At 37.9% G+C, this 18,720-nt stretch overlaps 1 protein-coding gene across 3 annotated transcripts in view; it reads right to left on the reverse strand.

The window, feature by feature from the left end:
• ank3b (ankyrin 3b) overlaps nt 1–18,720 on the reverse strand; it is a 205,528-nt gene that overhangs the window by 155,616 nt on the left and 31,192 nt on the right. The window contains exon 1 of one of the 3 annotated variants that reach the window (XM_089121993.1): nt 13,547–13,974. The exons of the other annotated variants lie outside the window; for them this stretch is intronic. Coding sequence (XP_088978119.1) covers nt 13,547–13,612 — 66 coding nt within the window. The 5' untranslated portion in view covers nt 13,613–13,974. Of the gene's footprint in view, nt 1–13,546; nt 13,975–18,720 lie in introns of those variants that run through there. 3 annotated transcript variants of the gene reach the window in all.

Below are 18,720 nucleotides of genomic sequence, written 5' to 3' on the forward strand. Positions count from 1 at the left end.
TGTATCAAAAAGAAATATATATATATATATATATATATATATATATATATATATTTCTTTTTGATACAATTGTATGCATTATTCACTCTAAAACTTGAACAACGCGGGGGGTCACATAGATACAATATGTACTAAATATATATATATATATATATATATATATATATATATATATGTATTTAGTATATATATATATATATATTTAGTATATATACGTATATATATATATACTAAAATTTATATATAAATGACTATATATATATATATATATATATATATATATACTAAAATGTTATGAATCTTAGGAATAGTTTACGATTTTAAATTTATCATAATTTATTCATGGCTTGATTTTTTTTAATGAATGCTTTGACGGAAGGGTTTTTTTGTTTTTGTTTTTTCTCATACAAAACCATCATATAACTTCAGAAAACTTTGAGATTAGTACATGGGTTTTATATAGACTACTTTTTATGATATGAATTAAGTGAAATTACTGAACTTAAATATACAAGTTTGATAAAAATCATCATTAAAGAAGAAAATTTCAAATGGCATTTAGAGGCTTTTGCATCTGAACTCTTCATATGTTTATGGTGCTTTTTGTCCTTTTTGGAAATAATAGCCCATGTTCACTGTAACTATATGAAAAAGAGCTGCAAGAACATTCTGCAAAATATCTACGTTTAAGTTTTACATATAATAAGGAAATATAGAAGGTTTTTATACGGGTTTGGAACATAAAGGTAATTTATTTATGACAAAACAGTCATCGGTGAACCGTTCTTTTTTGACTAGATTTCTACGGTGACTAATCTCAACAAAATTCTGATCACTTTCCATATTCTGACTCATAGCATTCCACTTCACTATTACATCACCTTCATTTTGGCTCTGTCCATATCTACATCTCTTTCTGTCCATATCTACACAGCCCTGAGCCCTAGTGGTCCAACATTTAACAAAACAAACAAATGAGGGATTGCCAAAACAAAATTTTGTTAGATCAGTGAAAACAAGTGATGGCCTGACACCTTGCTTGACTGAGAGCATGCTAAAATTAATTCTGTATAATCAATGAGTCCGTTAACAATGCCAGAGCATGACAACTTAAATAATTATAGGATAGTTTGTTAACAAGTCGATACCACAATTACAAAAAAAAAAAAACATAATGATACCAGTTTATTATAGTATCAGTAGTACCAACTAACAGCTACTTTCAAGCACTCTCATGCATATCTGTGCACGTGTTAATGCACTTCAGAGTTGTTGGCAGGTTTGTGTAACAATTCCAGCCCAATTGCTATAAAAAACCCATCCAATCACGGCCAAAACTAGGCCAATCATGTTCCGAGGGGGTTCCCCAGCATCTAGTGAAAATGATATATTAATATAACCACAGTCGGGTTTGTCTTATAGGAGAACTATTTGGTCTAATAAAATATTGGCACCTAGTACAACCGTTCTCTGAGATTTGTTTTCATGATAATCATATGTAAAGAGTTTTATCTCTAAAAACTGTTTAAATTATAATGTTAGTATATGGGAGCATATAATAAGTAAAAAGAAATCGCTAGTTAATACCACTAACAAGGCTCAAAATAGCCCCTACATGCAAAACAACGCAATGAAAACGGTTTGTAAACGTACAAAGTTCTCAATGCTTCGTTTTGCATGTATGGACCCTCATTATATTACTGTGTTAGTGTGGGGCTATATTGAGCCTTGTTAGTGGTAAGCGACGAGAATACTTTTTTTGCAGAAAACAAAACAAAAATAACGACTTTATTCAACTATTACTTTTCTTCCTTGTAGGCCTGAGACGAGAGTTCAAGAGATTTCCACGACGCATGGGCGAGAATTGACTGTGTCGTGGAAATCTCTAGAACTCTCATCTCAGACCTACAAGGAAGAAAAGGAATAGCCGAATAAAGTCGTAATTTTTGTTGTTTTTTTTCACACATTAAGTATTCTTGTTGCTTGAAAAACTTATAGTTGAGCCACTGTAGTCACATTGAATATTTAAACATTTTCTTCGATGGCTTTCTGGGCCATCAAGTTTCAATCCCTTAGGCAGCCTATGTGGTAGTGACCCAGCTCTCAAATTTAATAAAAAATATCTTCATTTGTGTTCCGAAGATGAACAAAGGTCTTACGGGGTTGGTACAGCATGGGGGTGAGTAATTAATGACTTAATTTTCATTTTTGGGTGAACTAACCCTTTAAGTGGCGATTTCTTTTAACTTATGATATGCCGCCATATACTAGCGTTATACGCTAAAAAGTTTTTAGAGATAAAACTCTTTACATTCGATTATCATGAAAACAAATCTCAGAGAACGGTCGACTAGGTACCAATGTTTTATTAGACCGAAGGTTCATTTTGCGCCGGAGTTCTCCTTTAAGTGAATGTAAACAAGTTGGTCAAATGCGTGCATTCGGCCCTTTAGTATAAATGCAGCTCAGCAGACCTGTTGTTGTCTATGTCATTAATATTAATCAACTACTCACGTGAATTGATAGTTTACTGGCTAGTTTTAAGTTAGTTTTAAAAAGTTCTTGACTATCAATCCTGCACATAATTTTTTTTCATGAATTGAAGACAAGGCCAATAATTACAATTTCAAAAAGAACAGTTTTATATCATTTTTAACAGAAATTAAAATAGTTTTTTTTTATTTTACAAGACATTATTGTTGTACTTATAGTTACTGCTGCAGTAGTGAGAATTTCTAAATTTCACTGGCATTAGTATTGACTGAAATATTTGTATTATTGTGTCAACTATATTGGAAGAATTCTAGTTTTGTTGTTCGCTTACAGTGTGGACACAGTGTAGCGCTCATTCTGCACATCAAGCACACTGAACTAATGCTTAGTCAGTTAGCATTACCTTGATTTGAAAGGCTACACAAAGATACAGACACAGCACTTAACTAGCATGGAGAGGCTTCTAATTTTGTTAGGTGCACTGTCTTGAAGGATGTTGTCTATTAAGACTGAATGTAATATGAGGGTGTGTACAGTATGTGTGTGTGCTTCTTTCTGTAATAGATAGGCTACTTCAAGCTACGCTAATGCTAAGATAAATAAACATGCTTCACACTGACAGTTAATTGAGGTTACATGTTGGTGATACTAATAGTTCCAATTAAATACATTGTAAAACATCAAGGCAGAAGGAAGTGCCGACAATCAGATTTACAGTTGCAATAATGTTCTGCTAGTCAGCACCCTAACAATGCTCTTGAGCCTACTTGCAAAAAATGGTCTATTGGCATTAACTGCTATACAGTAAACTGCCTTTATTTTTGTGCTAAATAAAACCTCTCATTTTCTGCCAGGGAGAGCAGACATAGCAGCATCTCAGTGAGACCTGTGGTGAAAGCAGTGCAGTCTGACAGACATGTCTGGTTCTCACATTCAGACACACACTCACACATATGTGCAGATAAAGAGAGCCGTGCCAGTCTCTGTTAGCGTTCTCAAGAGAGTTTCTTGAAAATGGCACTTGGTTGTATGGTCTTATCTTTCCAGAAGAGAGGAGAAGAGAAGGCCAGCCATGCAGCCCCTGACATTTACAGCAGCACAAACCCAAATGCTAGACCAAGCAGGAAAGAGCAGGGTAAAACTCAAGCTGTCCTCCATAGTTAGTGGTGTTTGTTAAGCCAAGCTGCGCCATCATCATTATTGTTCATATTTAGGGTTATCCATTCAAACAAACGCCTAATGCTAAGTATTAACCTGTGACACTTGTCTTGTTTGTGCTACAGACATGAACGATACCTCATGTTGAGTCATGTTAAGGCTAAAGGGACCCGATACACTACTAGAAGATAATCAGGGAGATGTTGGGCCCAATTCGATAATCAGGGAGATTTTGGGCCCAATTCTCCCCTTCTGACAATCCTAGGTAAAGTCCTGATTATCTTGACTTGATGGTTCTACTGATTCACTTATCAGATTTCCCAGTGGTGTTAAATTTGTTAAGAGTGTATGAATCTGCTCTGAAGAATGTAGGGGCTTTCCACGTGGAACAAAACTATACCAAATCAGCGAGCAAGCGAGCTAAGGGTAGATGGAAGCAGCTCAAACACTATTTTCGCCATTTCTTCGTCTGTCATCTTTGTTGAGTTACATTTGATTTGACCGTAAGAGATTTTTCAAGATGTCTGGTTGTTTGTGAATGGAATCTGTTAGTGTGTTGTCTTGCAGTCACATCACAACACTCCACAAACTATAGGAACAAAACTGTTAAATCTATGATTTTTATATCGTCATGTTTATGGTCTGAGAAATTCTGGCCTCTCACATACTTCCATTGAAAGAGGAACCCAAGTCATAAATAGAGCAGAATGTGAGTTGAGTTGGGCGGGAACTGACTTGGGCCAGTAACTACTTAGTAATGCCTTAACCACCCAGGAAAACTGAGCAACTGCATAGCAACCACCACCCAGAACATCCTACAAACCTATAAAGTCAGAACACAGTAGCAAATTAGACATTCCCAAGCAGTTCCCCAGAACACCCCCAGCAACTGCCTAACAACACCTTTGCAACCAGCAAGCAATCCTCAAAAATAAAAAATAAAAAACGGGGAAATCTAGAACACCATACCAAACTCTTATCAACGAAAATCAAAATACTGAAGTAAAAAAGCTTTAACATCCACCCAGAAAACTCTAGCAACCACCTAGCAACTGCTTAGCAACCCTATCAACCAGTGAGCAACCACCCAGAACACTTACAAACACCAACCAGCAAGCCAGAACACTTAAGGAACTACCAAGAACTGCCCTGGCAACCACTGAACAGCCATCTAGCAAAGCCCTAGCAACCATCCAGAACACTCGAGCAACTACCTAGTAGGGTTGGGTACCAAACTCTATATTTTTAAAAGGGGCCATATTTTCATACAAGTTAATTTGATTCTTTAGGGTCTACATGAAAAGTTTGTTATATACTTTAATTTTAAAAAATGATACAACGCACATGGAGTGTAGCCTTGACAACAGTTGAGGGTAAATTTTGGAGAGAGAAAAGAAAAAGAAGTTGGACAATTTGGGCTTGAAACAGGACGTTTCTGAATCAGTAACTTATGCCGAGTTCAGACTGCATGATTTAAGCCACGATTTTGGCTCGCCGACAGGTTTTGAGAAATCGCAGACAAATGCCCGAAATCACAGGCAAATCGGCGCTCGTTCACGCGAGTGACAATCGCGCAGTGTGAATGAGCAAAGACGCGAACAGAGAAAATCACCGACGAGTCGGATTCAAAATCCTGCTGTGTGAAAAGTATTTTGACTGAAAACTACATCGGGGATCACCGGCAGCCAGTTATGGCTCTTTCAGACTGCACGATTTTCAAAGTAGTCAGGTCGCTGCTCTTTTCACACTGCATGACTGTCTTGGCCAGCATTCAGTCGCTGCTGTGTTCACACTGGACGATGGATCGGCGACAGAAGGTTTCACACTGCATGACTTTTAAAAAACCGCCGACAGACTCTGTCTAGCACGCTGCACGCAAACTACATTTCACAACAAACACGCGTGAGATATGAAAAGGAAACAACGCGCGACACCACACGTGCAAGACCGGAGTTCTCACGTGAGACTTTTTTTTTCGACCCGGTTGTGGTACAGCTGGTGAAACAGACACGAGTGCTCCTGCCAAATTTCTACTAATTTTTCTTCCATTTATTGTGTCCAAATAGACAGAGAAGAAGCTTTTTTTGTTGAAACAATGCCATATCATGTTGATATGTGATCTATAACTCCTCCCCGAACTCCCTGCTGCTCTGTATCTTGCTCTCTCACTGGCTGCCGGTGATCGCCGATGTAGTTTTCAGTCAAAACACTTTTCACACAGCAGGATTTTGAATCGCCGACAGGTCCAGATATTTAGCATGCCAAATATCTCACGGGCGTCGGCGACTCGTCGGTGATTCTCTCAGTTCGCTTCTTTGTTCATTCACACTGCGTGATTGTCACTCGCGTGAACGAGCGCCGATTTGCCTGTGATTTCGGGCATTTGTCGGCGATTTCTCAAAACCTGTCGGCGAGCCAAAATCGTGGCTAAAATCATGCAGTCTGAACTCGGCATTAGAGAGCAAGATACAGAGCAGCAGGGAGTTCGGGGAGGAGTTACAGATCACATATCAACATGATATGGCATTGTTTCAGAAAAAAAGCTTCTTCTTGGTCTATTTGGACACAATAAATGGATTAGAAAAATTAGTAGAAATTTGCCAGGAGCACTCGTGTCTGTTTGACGTTTCACCAGCTGTACCACAACCGGGTCGAAAAAAAAAAAAGAGAAGAAGAACTCCGGTCTTGCACGTGTGGTGTCGCGTTGTTTCCTTTTCACATCTCACGTGTGTTTGTTGTGAAACGTAGTTTGCGCGCAGCGTGCTTGACAGAGTCTGTCGGCGATTTTTCCTATTGTAAAGTCATGCAGTGTGAAACCTTCTGTCACCGATCAATCGTCCAGTGTGAACACAGCAGTGACTGAATGCTGGCCAAGATAGTCATGCAGTGTGAAAAGAACAGCGACCCGACTACTTTGAAAATCATGCAGTCTGAACTCGGCATTAGATGTACGAACGCTATGTGTTTACTGATGTATACGTACTCAGTTTGTAATAACATAATAACCATAACGTGTTGTTCATTATAAACGTGGGATTTTGAATTATATTGAGAAAATTATACAGAAAACATGCCGTAATGTATCCTGTGTGTAAACCTTAAATTGTGAAGCGTGCAAGCGATTTGCAAAGATCATAGAAATGATTTTTTTTATTACTAAAATGGATATTTTTTATTAATATTCAAGCATCACAGACAATGGCAGACAGTGACTGATGCAGCTCTAGCATAATGTCAATAACACTTCTACAAATGACTGTAACATCCCCAAATTACCGGAAAAGGGTATTTTAGGAACAGTGAGCAATCATCTAAAGGTCTGACAACCACCAAGAACACCCTATCAACCATCCAAAGATCCCAGACCATTGAAGTAATATTAAAAGCTTTTTTTTTTTTTTTCAATCTAGTTGGTTAAAAAAAGTGCTAACACTGTAAATAAGAACAGCACTTTCTAAATAGTTGAGTAACATCCATGGAACATCTTTTGGCAGTGAAGTCTGCTGTTATAGCAGAAATTTGTTATGAAATTTGGACCTGCTGATTTAACTCAGTGATCAGGCCAGAGAAGCACTGCAGCTTCATTCTGTTCTCATGATCCTTAGCCAAATTCTGCATTAGGAACACTGTTGGCCTCAGCAGAACTCAATATGGTTTAACAAAAATGAGCAATCCCTGACTATAACTCATGCAATAATTTTATTGCACCAGGTATTTAAAGATGTTGCTACTCTCCAACTTCAAGTTATGGCATAAAGAGATAATAACCCATTCCCTCAATTAGCAAAAAAAAATGTAATAATATGTACAAAATATTTCAAAGTAATCAGTTCCCATTTAGGTCAAAGCATTATTTTGAATATAGGGAATTTCGGGGGGTGGGGGGGTGGGGGGGTGGGGGGGTGGAATGAAGGAGAGCATATGTAAAACAATTTGCTATACTACAATATGATAAATCAAGCAAATGGTTTGGGTTGGCTGGATTAACACTATTTAAGGTCTCAGGTGGTTTTCCACAGGTCTTCTGTTACCTTTGCAATTAAAACTGCATTTCCTGAATCCTGGGAAACCCAGAGTGCATTAAAACTATCGAGTATTCCTCCAGACTCTCGCTGGTCTCTCAACTGTGATGAAAGTATCAGGTTCCACAGATATCAGAGAGCCTGGGAAACAGAACGCTTGAGGCCAAGTTCTGTCGTGCCTTCCGCTGGACATTCCAACAAGGATTACAGGATCAAAATCTGGAAATCCACAGTTTGCTGGGGGTTGTTTTACAGTTACCCCAACAAAAGAGTGCAAAATATTGGCTGAAAGGTGGAGAAATGCTGGAAATAAGGGCCATCAAACACCAGGTTTTCAAGGCACAACATTTTTTTGCCATTGTCTTTTTCCCCCATTCTGCTTGTAACATAATTCCTAAGAAAGCCATGACTCTAGACAAAGACGCCTATGATCTACTCCACAGTGGGAGGCTGGTTGTACTTCGCCCAGCAAGGCACACTGTAGCCTATATTATGCTTTGTAGCTGAACCCTCCATTGTCACAGAGCCTGAATGACAGGTATTGATCAGCTCTGGAGTGATGTCTGAGAATGCATTAGATGATTCACTTCTGATATATTAATGTCATATATCAAGAATTATTTTGTCTATATCAGGTGGAATGACATACAAATGGCTGTTTGTTCAATTTCCAGTGCAATATCCTGTCTGAGGAACTTAGCTCAGGCTTTGCATGAACTCCAAAATCACTCCTCATGTTTCTCAAGTCATCTAAGAAGTTTCATTTAGAAGAAATGCAAAGATTATTTTAATTATTTAATTTCGACTGAAGAAAGAAAGTCATGGACACATTGGATGACATGGGGGTGAGTAAATTATCAGCTAAATTTTTTTTTTTAAAGTAAACTACTCCTTTAAATGTGTTCAAAAGTGAAGCTCCACAGGCAATGGTGATATTAGAAAACAGTTGCTAGAGAATCTGGCATTACAGAATAGAAACCAATTTCCAAGGTGTTGAAATATGATTCATCCTCTGTAAAAAAAGCAATAGATGCTCCAGAGTATACAACATAAAGATAAAGAGTCAAATTTTCCTTCGACTGCTAGGATAATAACGCTGCATTTGCCGTCATATTTTTTTCCCGTCATCAATTCTTTGAGATTGCTCAATAAGAAAATAGGCATCCTGTTGTTCAAACCAAATTTGGGTTGTGAGACTCTTTGACTGTACGGTACTGTATGTGTGGCATCTGTGGAAGCCCAGCACTTCCTGTACTTTCCACATTGTCGGCCAAGGCTCACTTCCTGAATGATTCCCCAATTAGAGTGGCACATCCAGATTAGCTTTCAACTACACTGTAAATGTCAACCTTGCATGGGGTCATGCTGAGGTTCACAGGAAGTATGAGTAATTTAACCCCATCTTCTATCAGCAAGGGTTTCTCCTCAGTCTTGTTTACAGTAGCCTTACAGCACATTCTTGGCATTAAGATCATTTCACAGTAATGACAATCTTATTTCAAAATAGCGACCCAGGGTTTAGTTACAAATAGCATGTTGTAAACAGTGTATCAAATCAATGTGACACTGACATTGAAGAACCTCTTCTGTTTGATTCCTCTATGGAATCAAATCAGCATATTAGAATGATTTCTGAAGGGTCATGTGACACAGAAGACTGGAGTAATAGATCAGCAAAAAAATCAGATTTGCCGTCACAGGAACAATTTGTTGGCTCATTGGTCTGGGTAAAGGTATGATTCTGGTTGACTGAGTGTGAGAGGTCCTGGGTTCAAATCCTGAATGAGCCCTCTGTCAGCTTTTTCTGCTGTTCTGGATGAGAGTGTTGATTTGCACTATGCTGCCATAACTGTGAACGCATAACATGAGTTGAGGTCAAGGACTTATCATATTCCAGTGGCATTTCACAGAATGTTGCATGCACCATTGATGGGTTGTGCCTCATTCAGAATTTGAATTGGAGTTGCAAACAGAATTGTAATTTGAAGAAAACAGTTTGAATGTTGGCTTATATGCCTTTATATATCGATACGAATAGTACACAGCCAGAGCAGAAATCAAACTGCAGAATATAAGAGGAAAGAAAGATAACTAGATTTATGGTTATGCATTGGTTAAGTGCTCGAGGAAGAGGTGCCTTCAGCCATATTTTTAAAGTTGTGATGATCTCAGCAAATTAAGCATGTTCCACCAATGCAAGTACCAAAAGAAAACATTGACCCTGTTCCAAGACCTAGTGAGCTCCCTAAGAGGGTTGGATATTTATGCACTAAAAGCACACTTCTAATGCAGAGGCTAATAGGGTACCTTCTACGACTCCTTCTTTTGGCCTAATTCTAAGGTAATATAGCATATATCCTTCGCAGAAAAGGCAATCCCCTAATACATTGCAATAAACTCAATAAAACAAATCCAAGATGATGAATAAAGCAAAAAAATAAATAAATTACCTCACAGTCACACATTTATCTCATTTGTATTTCAGCTTATTAGAGTATTAGAGTATTGCAACATGCTAATGCTAATCTCTGAAAACAATTGCGAGTCGAGTCACTTGTAAACTTCATTTGAGACACTGTTTGTATGATAGGCTACACTAGCTATTTTTGTCTCTCTCTCTCTTTCTCTCTTAACCATTTCAGTCATATCCGGCTCTTGGTAATTCTATAACATCTCTTGCCATACGCGAGAAACTGACCATGAATTTTCTTGGCAATGTTTTTTTTTTACGGGCTAGTTTGCCAGGTCTTTCCCCAACCCTCCCCACTACATGGCCGTTGACTCACAAACACCCAACAGGCATTCACATCTATGGACAATTTAGCTATACTGCAATATAGCTAAAGCTATAGTCTCCAATTTACCTATACTCACTGCATGTGGTTTTTTTTTTATTGTGGGGGAAACCGGAGCACCCAGAAAGGACTCCAGCCAGGACTCAAACCAGGGACCTTCTGAGCCACTGTGCCACCCAGCTGTTTACATGCACCCAGATAATCCATTTATTAACCCCTCAGTCAGTCCAATTGAGCTTGTTCCGAAATAAATATTTGATTGAAAGGAGTGGTTTAGACAATAAATACAACAAACAACAGCAGTGACGCTACAAACATTTGCCTTGGAAATGCTAAATATAGCCTAAAAAACAGACGTTCCTTGTGCTATCAGCAGGAATTCCCGGCTCAGTCATCTAAACGGCAGCTTCCTCCGTTCCTCAGTAGGCCTTTGGTTGCCATGGCGACACACATTACACACACCTGCCAATGTTTCAGGTTCCCTAGTGCCCAGACAGCTCTCTCTCTCTCTCTCTCTCTCTCTCTCTCTCTCTCTCTCTCTCTCTCTCTCTCTCTCTCTCTCTAAGACGCATGTTATTCACAGGCACTGACCCAAAAACTCCCCCCATGGTTTACTGTCGGGGTCTCCTTGACTTGGGAGCAGTGAAAGGGAAATGACATGTGTTAATAGCTTTGTGCTGAAAGTCTCAATCCGACAGCCACCAAAGAAAGCATCTCTTGTGAATAAGCCTGCGCTAGCAACTCATCTAGTACTCTTTTAGCCTGTCTACGGCTTTCTCTGTTCCTCTGATCATGATCTGGACCAGTACCGCACGGCCATTTTCTCTCCACTAACATGAGGGGAGGGGCGACCAGCCATGTTGACTGTCTGAAATTAAAATTATATTGCTACATTTGAATTACAGTTACTGATAGCCAGAGAAAGATAGTGAAAGAGGCTTTGTTCACATTGCAATTGATCTTTAGGACAGTTTGTCCACACAATCATGCTTTGATCAGTCTATATCCAATACATTTACATTGTCAAACAGCCATCGATGAATTAAAGTTGCCAACAATATCAGATGTCTTTATTTTCTCCTGATTAGGTTCAACTCATTACCCGGAAAAACATCCATCCAATGCTGCTTTATTTGTTTTCTATCTAGGTATTTGTCGTGACAAAATGTCTCAAACTGTTTTTCCATCTTTTGTTTCTCCAAATCAGTGGTAAAGGATAATAGTCATCGACAGGGACGAGTCTAACCAGAAAATGAGCTATGGCAAACCTGCACGCAGTCTGATTTCCTGCTCTATTGAGCTCTAACAATACAAACCAGCGCACAAAGACAAACCCCTGCAAAGGTTCATGTCCTCTGTGTCGCCATGAACACCAATTAATCCTTAAAAGGGCCCATTAAACCCCATATGCTCTTGCTGAGGGTTCTAGATAACCACATAGACTAGGCTGATTAAAAATGAAGTAGGCTATTAATATTATGTTATAATTTCGGTGAAGTCTCAAGTTTCAGGGAACATTAAAATGGAATATTTAATGTCACTCTCTGTCTCACACAATGAAAGTCAAAGGAGTTTTTAAAAAAAAATAGACTCTGTTGATATTGAAAAGCCATACAGGTTTGAAATGACATTAAGACTTTTGCTATATTGTTTATAATGTAGTTTATAGTGTACTGTATATATATACTGCATGGCATGTATACTGTATATCATGCAGCTTTCAATGGCCAGTTTGGTTGCATTATAGAAGTTAACTTGCATAAGGTTTAAGAAAACATGGAGTGATATGAAAATACACAGCAGGAAGGGTCCCAGTCAAACTGAGAAAGAGATTAGTATTGTTACAGTGTAATTACACTAATAATTATTTTGTAATATTAATTAACTGTGTACTTACTAAAGGGTTTGGTTTAGGCTTAGTTGCTACTTATGCATGATTTACTATATAATACGTCATGTTAGAATAGCGTTACCAAAATTTCGACACGTTTTTACTCATATTGCCCACTACCAACAGGCATTATGATATAAAACTCTAATAAACATGTTCAGATAAAAAATAGACAATAGGTTTCATAATTTCACTCATTTTTCCATTCACAGTGTGCATAGCAACAGGTTGGGACAGAGAGAGACGGAGCTGTCAGAGCGTTTGGCAAACGCACTCGCACATATTTCATTTCTGATTAGAACGGTGACTATCTTTGAATTTATTAAACGCTACCTTTCACAACATAAAACAATTGCACCTGTTACACAGAATGAGAGGAAATTCCTCAAATTCTCAGAATCATTTGAAGCAAACATTAGAAAAGCCAAAACAGCTGACCCGTAGCTAGTACCACCCAGCGCTGACTCAGATATACAGCTTCTGCCAATGCATCTGAATGGCTGCAATTAAGTAGATTATACTGCTCGTGCAGAGAATAGACGGAGTGGGTGGAGGGAAAGACAGAGAACAAGAGAGAGAGAGAGAGACAGACATAGAAAACATCTGTCCAGAGTATATATACAAAGAAACAGGATTGAATTGAAATGTGTAGCAAATATACAGTCTTTATATCTTAGTGGTTATTAAAGTAAAGTGATTTAAAAATGTATAGATGCAAATAGATTTTTAAAATAATAAAACCAAGAATTATTTTAATATAACATAAAAAACATTTTAAAAGGTCCGATCAACGATTACAAAGGTTTCACTTTTTTACAGTGTGAGAAAAATATTAAGAGTCACATTCATAATCTGATCTTTATGCAAGACATTTTATTCATATTTTTCCAATAATCAAAACTAACACCTGTGGAAAACTCCAAACAAAGAGAAGAACCTGTTTCAGAGTCAGCGTCTAGGTTGGTTTTCCCCTAAAAGTGCACTGTCAAACACCTTCAAAACAAAACCATGCCACACTGAACACACCCCTTCGGTCGCTCTAGAACAAAAGAGAAGCTTCCTCCAGACCTCAGCATAATGCTTTCAAACACCAACAACCACCATTAACACTTCCAGATGCAATAAAAACAGGATTTAAACAAGCCTTGAGCATTTTCCTGAAAAAAAAAGAACTTGCTTCTTGTTACCTTTTTGCTCTTCTTCTTGCGTAGCGCTTGCTTGCCGGTCCCTTTTTCCTTGGCGTCTTCGCTCATCTTGTACAAAAGATCCTTTCATTTAATCCAACATTGAGAGAGCACTGAGAGAACTACAGAAGAGTCCATGAGAAGCAAGCCGCTCTAATACCTGGTGCCCTCTTGTTCTTGATAGTCAACACGCACTCAAACAACTCAGTCCAAACAGCACTTGAGCGGCTTGGGTGTTTTGGTTGGTGCCAGTACACGCGCCACAGGTCACTGTGAGGGAGAAGGGACAAACCACTGGAGCTTTTATTGAAGTGGGTAGAGAGATCCGTGGGCTGGTTCTTCTGACCCAGCTGCCCACTTCTCCCTGGCCAACACAGTTGGGTATACTGATTCACTGGTGCTCCCCTCACAGAGTGAATGGTGCTGATGGAGACTCTCGCTCTTCCCTAGCAGCCAAACATCGAGAGGGAGGGAGAGAGAGAGCGAGAGAGAGGGGAGTGGAGAAAGAGGGCGGTGGAGAAGGAGCGCAAAGATGAAGCAATTGCCATGGAGAAACCCCCAGTACAAATAAGAGGGGTGAACTGAACACAGGCTGGAAGAAATGGTTAATTAATGGTTGATTAACGCCTGCTGATGGAAATTGCACACCCGCTGTCTCTGAGCTTGGCCATTAGTGAAATGCCAGTATAAGAAAAGTTGACAGCCAAAACCTAGCGGGATCAGGTTCAGGTTAGGTCAGTAGTAGATGATCTCCTTTATGTGGTAATGCTTCTCGCAAAGAAGTAACACCTACATAACCGTGGACACCCTCTTCTATGAAAGTCGACATATTGTGATGTCATGTTTCTACTGTAGCTGACAGCGAATACACAGCGCGTTTCGCCACTGCCTTGAAAGAGAAGCCGCAGAAAGCTAGAAGCTAGCCATAAACACCGAGAGCAACTTTTCCGTTTTCAGTGGTGTAAAATATGTAGTTGGATTGTTTCATGTAACTTAGTTCTTCTCCCTCGCTGTGTTATGGCTTTGCTATGTGGGGATATATGTGCTGGTTACGTTCGTGAGAAAGCTGATAAGTACTTTTGTCATTGAACGTAAAACAGTATGTTACAGGAATCAGCAACCCGTCGATCATGGTCGACAAGACGATTTTGGAAGTTTTTAAGTTTTTCGTTGATCACGAAGAGTTTTCAAAATCCGAGATAAAAGCCTATTGTGTGTAGTAAATGCTGTCCAGGGGATGTGGAGGCGCATGCTGTTACAATCGTCATTTTTTCTTGATGTGGTCTATAATGGACTGTGGTACTGAAACTTGGCTTACTCTGGCTATTCTCTGCTCTCGATATGTTTGTCACCGTAGCTTCTGCGAAAGGGAGGGGTGAGCAGTGGGCTGAGCCCTTAGTGCAACTCGCAACCGAACCCCTAGATGTCGCTAAAAATTACACACTGCACCTTTAATCCAAACTCACAGTACTATAAAAGATAGTTATGCAATAATATTTTAATTTCAATGACTATTTTGACGTTCTGGTTGATAAACCAACATGAAATAAAATTATGAATAAATTACAAATAAAAAATAAATTACAAATAAAAATCTAAAAATAGACATATTTAATTGTAAAGTAAAAGCTATATGTATATTTAGGCATCACATTATAATGTACATTAAAAATACATTTACACATTTAGTTTTTTTTTTAAATGATAATAATAAATATCAATTAAATATTGATAAAAAATATTAATAAATGTAATAAAATTAAATCCTCAGATTTCAATTCTATGCTTTAAAACACATTCATTTGAAATGTGAAAAAATCCATATTGAATTTGAGGTATAAATTATATTCTACAGATGCAGTGTTAATAAATGATCAGTATAATTAAAGACTAACCAGGTTTAAAAAAGTAAACAATTAGACCAATTACAACAAACTAAACAACTAATATTGGCCGATAAGCAGTGTTATCAGTAGCATAATTGAGATGCTATTAGAATTTTTTAATATATTTTCAATTAGTTTTATTTTTAGATTTAGTTAAGGTAAAGTTTTGTTGTGTTTATACTATATAGTTCTTACTTTCAGTTTTACCTAGAAATGTTGCTAGCTGAAGTTTTATATATATATATATATATATATATATTAGGTTATTTTAAGTTTATTTTATTTGGAGTAACAAAAGTTTGTTTGAGATTTAGTTAACTATAATAACCCTGCCGATAACCGATATATTGTGCATCTCTAATGTAAAACTATTGATATTGTACGTAATGTAAAACTGATATTGACTGACAGCCATTGATTACTGATTAAGTCATCAAGATCAATCAAGAGTTCATTTAATTTAGAACAAAGTATATTACACACACACACACACACACACACACACACACACACACACACACGGACACACACACACGTTTTTGCCACAATTACCAGCAAATTATCTGATTCTCTTCAGGACAATGGGTAGTGTAGTTTATCAAAGGAAATTCAGTAATTATAGATTATTTTTAAAAAGATGTTGAAAATCACATAGACTTGTGACTTCTAAAATCATTTATTATTTGTTAACAACCTCTGAGCTCAAGGTAAAAAAGAAACAATGATTGTGATTTTTACTTTCAGACTCCATACTGTTGTGCTCTTTTACACCAGCAGTGAATGAAGGAAGGGAATGCTTAGCTGGAGTGTCTGTGCAACGCCTCTGGCCAGAGAACAATAAACTGCAAAGCTTACTCAACCTCTAGAGAGGAACCAGCATGGAAGCTGCAAAGCATCATGTGATCCAATTTTCCAGTTGCACAGCATTTGGTAAAAAGTTAAAAGGATGGAGATGTAGAGAAAGTATACTGTGGGCTGTTTATATTGCACAACATTTTGCTTAGACATCACTTAGGCTGTCAAAAGTCATCACTTAGGCTGCTGGTGTGATCACAAAAAACAAATCTGAACAATTACCTACTCATCGCTGTCTCTCCTCTGAGTGCAGCACCATTTACTATTCAAAAACACCACAAATGTGATCTGAACCTATAACAATAGATTCATTCTCTATGAGTTTGTAATGGCTACAGCAACATCTTCTCTTTCTGGTTTGTGGTACCCATTTCCATGAATATTAACCATTTCAGAGTGCTGAGTGTTTATGTACAGCTGTATGTCCATTATGATTTGAAATGAAAACACTTATAAGAAAAGCCTCTCTAGTCTGTCCTCTGCTGGAAATTGAATGTTATGACATAAACAAAATCATCCAACCCTTAAGAGATCACAAATATGTAGAGATCCTTCTGTTGTTGTATGTGTTTTCATTATATTTGGCACTATGATATTGAATTAAAAAAAACTATTTCTGTCATTGATTGCTTGATATGTACACAGCAAATTCTGGTTTTTGGAATAAACTCCCTGTTAGTTAATATCAACTCAATCTGCGTGTACATGTGAGACCATCAATTAGACTCCAGCGCAGAGTTAAAATAACTCTGCTCTTGGAGTTGAATTTTTAACACTTTTTTCAGAGTTAAAATGGAGTTAAAATACTAATCCTACAGAGAGTAAATGTAACTCTAAAATCAATTATATGAACTCATTACCAGTGTTACCAGTTTAGTTTAACACTTCTTAGAGTTAACATTTATTTAACACAATATAATGTTTTGTGTGGAAATTACTACACTGGACACCATACTCTTGATTTACTGCCTTTATTTGAGCAAATCCATTTGGTTCAGACTTGAGGAGGAGTAACCTTCAACCGCTTGCTGCAGGACAGTCGTCTGAAGATCACAAAAACAACAGCATGAGGCATAATACAATCTAGCACCATTCATTGAGAATGCAAAAATATATAAGCTGAAAATCACGCACATCGTGGGTCACCACTAATATAGCCTAACGTTACATAGCTGTTACAATTCAATTGCCTGTAATGCATTGATTTAAACATGCGTTCAACAGCAAGTTTGTCATGGTCGTTGACGTTAATTAGTAAACATACTAGCCTGTAACGTAACAGCTACGCGATGACCAAACGTGTTTGTCAGAAAATATATATTTTTAAATAGTTTTATATAAGTTACACTTTTACCTACCTCACGACGAAGTGTAAGTCCATTATTCCTTTGTGCAGCGGCAGGGTCGTGTCGTGGCGCACTTCTCAAAAATAACTCCAGGTGTAGTGTTAAAACACGCTCCTGAACACCAATGAATGAACTCCAAAATACAACACAGCCGGGTAGTATCCAATAACACAAACCGTAGTCAGAGTTGAAAAAATAACTCCAAAAAATTAACTCTTTCACACTTTTTTGCCTAACTCATGATTTTTCAACTCCTGAAATTTGCTGTGTATGTACAATATTCTATCATATAAAGAAAAGGAAAGCTGTACACTTCAGGCCTTAAAGGGGCCCTATTATGCCTTTTTACGAAGTCTTGATTTTGTTTTTGGGGTTTACTAGAATATGTTTTCATGCTTGATTGTTTCAAAAAACATTATTTTTCACATATTTGACATTATTACAGCTCCTCTCTCCCAGTCTGGGGTGCGTTTCCCGAAAGCATCGTTAGCCCTATGGTCGCAAGTTGGTCGCAATTTCCATTGAACTCTATTGGTAACGACAGAACTTGCGACCATAGTTGGCTAACGATGCTTTAGGGAAACACACCCCTGGTTGACAGCGCCATTTTCGATGAAGCCCCTCCTTCCGAAATACAAAATGTGCTGTGATTGGTTAGCTGGCCCTGTTGGCATCGCTTAGCGAAATGTGGCGCCCCTTCATAACCGCAAGCTCTCATCAGAAGTAAATTTTAACAAAGCCGTAAATTTCAAACCATTTCGAGCCCGATTCAGACCCTGACAATGCTAACGGTCATGCAGAACGGACTCCAAGCAAAGACCTTGCAAGCACAGATTTCACAGGACGTTTCAGAGTGGTATGCTTTTTTTTGTGATTTTCTTATCGAAACAATGTTATTCAGCATTGGATTAATTTTTCTAATGGTGATCAGTCTTACAAATGCAAGAGCTTACAAAAGCTAAAGTAAACACATCAATAATGTAATGTTAGTTGTCAGATGAGCGGAGGCGAAGCTCGGCCTTTCGTTTACATTATATCTATAGCAACTACTTAAAGCTTATAACTGTTAATAGAAAACACAACTACCAAT

This window comes from Pimephales promelas, chromosome 17 (genome assembly GCF_988280905.1).
Source record: "Pimephales promelas chromosome 17, fPimPro1.hap1.1, whole genome shotgun sequence".
Taxonomy (NCBI): Eukaryota; Metazoa; Chordata; class Actinopteri; order Cypriniformes; family Leuciscidae; genus Pimephales; species Pimephales promelas.